The 2072-nt window shown below is 25.4% G+C and overlaps 1 protein-coding gene across 1 annotated transcript in view; it reads right to left on the minus strand.

The window, feature by feature from the left end:
• LOC18601775 (myb family transcription factor EFM) overlaps positions 315 to 2072 on the minus strand; it is a 3901-nt gene continuing 2143 nt past the window's right edge. Inside the window, exon 5 of the mRNA XM_018119032.1 lies at positions 315 to 479. Coding sequence (XP_017974521.1) covers positions 315 to 479 — 165 coding nt within the window. The remainder of the gene's footprint in view (positions 480 to 2072) is intronic.

Here is a 2072-nt window from a genome sequence, read left to right on the forward strand (position 1 = left end):
AAAAAGGTTATATTTATATCTATAATTTTATCCTATTCGAGTTAATTCTGATTATTATATTTTCAAAATTTTTTATGATTTTCCATGATGCACATAAGCAATGTTATACCGCATCAGGGATGTGTCCAAACTAAAAATGGGAATAACATTATTTCATTATATATATGCTTCCCATAGTGACTTTAGGCCTATTGCTGTTCTATGTAATTATACTTGAGTCGTCTTCAGTATTCCAAAAAGAAGAGATCCATAACAAAAGACGCATCGATATCAAACCAGAAGAAGCCTACATGGGTTTGTCTGCATCACGTCCTTCAAGATTTTCTGCTGAGTGATCCTTCTGGATTAGAGTTGTTTTCATCAGAATCTTCAGGTGACAAAAGGTCACCACAATACATTTGAGGATGCCATGGATCTTGGAATTTCACCAAGCATTTAGCATAATTCTCTGGCAGCCTCCGGCAATGAAGTCGATATTTCTAAAAGCGAAGACAAGATCGAGCGTCATCTTTCTTAAATCTGAACTCAATTCATTAAAAAAGGAGTACACGCAATTTATCATTATGTCATTTCTATAATCTAAAATATCATGTTGAAAAATAATTGTGAAATGGTGTAACAAGTAAGCAAATTAATTGCAATCTGTAGATACTGGATAAAACATGTCCTAGGCATGCATTCTTCAGTCCAATAATACAAAGAGGCCGACTCCTTGGGTGTGTAGAATTCATCAAATTATATATTTTTTAATGACTTTTCAAAATAATTTTTTTATTGAATAATTAATATAATTAAAAAATAATAAAATGACTTTACAAGTTCCATTCAATTTTATTCAATTCTTTATTTTTTTTTTAATTTTTTAAGTTTCTCCACCCATCTTTCCCTCTCTTCTTTTCTATCCTTATACTGTGAAATTATAAAGAAGTAAAGTTTTTATTTAATTTTTTTATTTATATTATTATTATTATTATTATTTATTTATCTTTTTCAATTCTATTTTATTTGCTCATATATTTTAAGTTTCTGTAGATTTTCTTTTCTAAATTTCTATGAATCATCAACCATATTCTTTTTTTTTTTGTTATGTAGGTTCTATTTTTTACTTGTCATATTTTTTTTCTATTATGTGAATTTTATTTTTAATGATTTTAATTTTTAAAAATTAAAAAATTATTGTATATGTAATTCTCTAATATAAGTTCACCAATATATTATTTTTTATTAACCCTAATTATATAACAAAAAATTATATTGAGTATATATTTTTAATGTGCTTTAAGTTTTATATTTAGTTGAAAGGAAATTATCTTATGTATAAGAAAAAATTATTAATTCTGTATATCGTATTTAACTATTTATAATTTATATATTATAGTTTAATATTTAGTATTATAAGCTTAAATATAATAAAATAAGAATATTGGATGTTGACTACATTGATTTTTTTTTCGTTTATATTGAGAAAGACAATATTTCGAAACAAAATGAATGATAAGTTTTTTACAGATAATTTACTTATTTATATTGTGAAAGATATTGTCATTGTCGAACAAAACTTTCCTAAAGCACTATTATAAGTTTTTTTCTTTTTGTTTCTTTTGATTTCATGTTATATAAAATTATGAGGAAATTGTGAAAAATGATCTTTCTTGATAAAGACATTTTAAAAGTAACCATTAAAATAAATTTAACTATTTTTAGCCATATTTACTCATAACTTGACGAAAATACTTTTTAAATTATTTCAAATAAATTAAACCATTCATCACAATTTCTTCCCATTTGTGCTTCGGATTTCTCTCTCACCATCCCAATCTCTCAAATTTTATCTATTTCTCTGTTCGGCATTCATCTACTATGTTTCCAATTTCTCTCTTTGACGTTTTCAGATTTCTCTTTCTTACGCTTTTAAAACACCGAACAATGGTTTTGACGTGCTTTGGTGGGTAGCTGTTTGGAAAATTCGATATCTAGGTATTTTGGATAAAACTAAAATGGTAGAAATAATCACAAATGTATGAAATAGTTTTTAATTGAATCAATTCGAGACCTAGATACCAATAAACTCA

The sequence above is a fragment of the Theobroma cacao genome, chromosome 4 (genome assembly GCF_000208745.1).
Source record: "Theobroma cacao cultivar B97-61/B2 chromosome 4, Criollo_cocoa_genome_V2, whole genome shotgun sequence".
In the NCBI taxonomy this organism is placed as follows: Eukaryota; Viridiplantae; Streptophyta; class Magnoliopsida; order Malvales; family Malvaceae; genus Theobroma; species Theobroma cacao.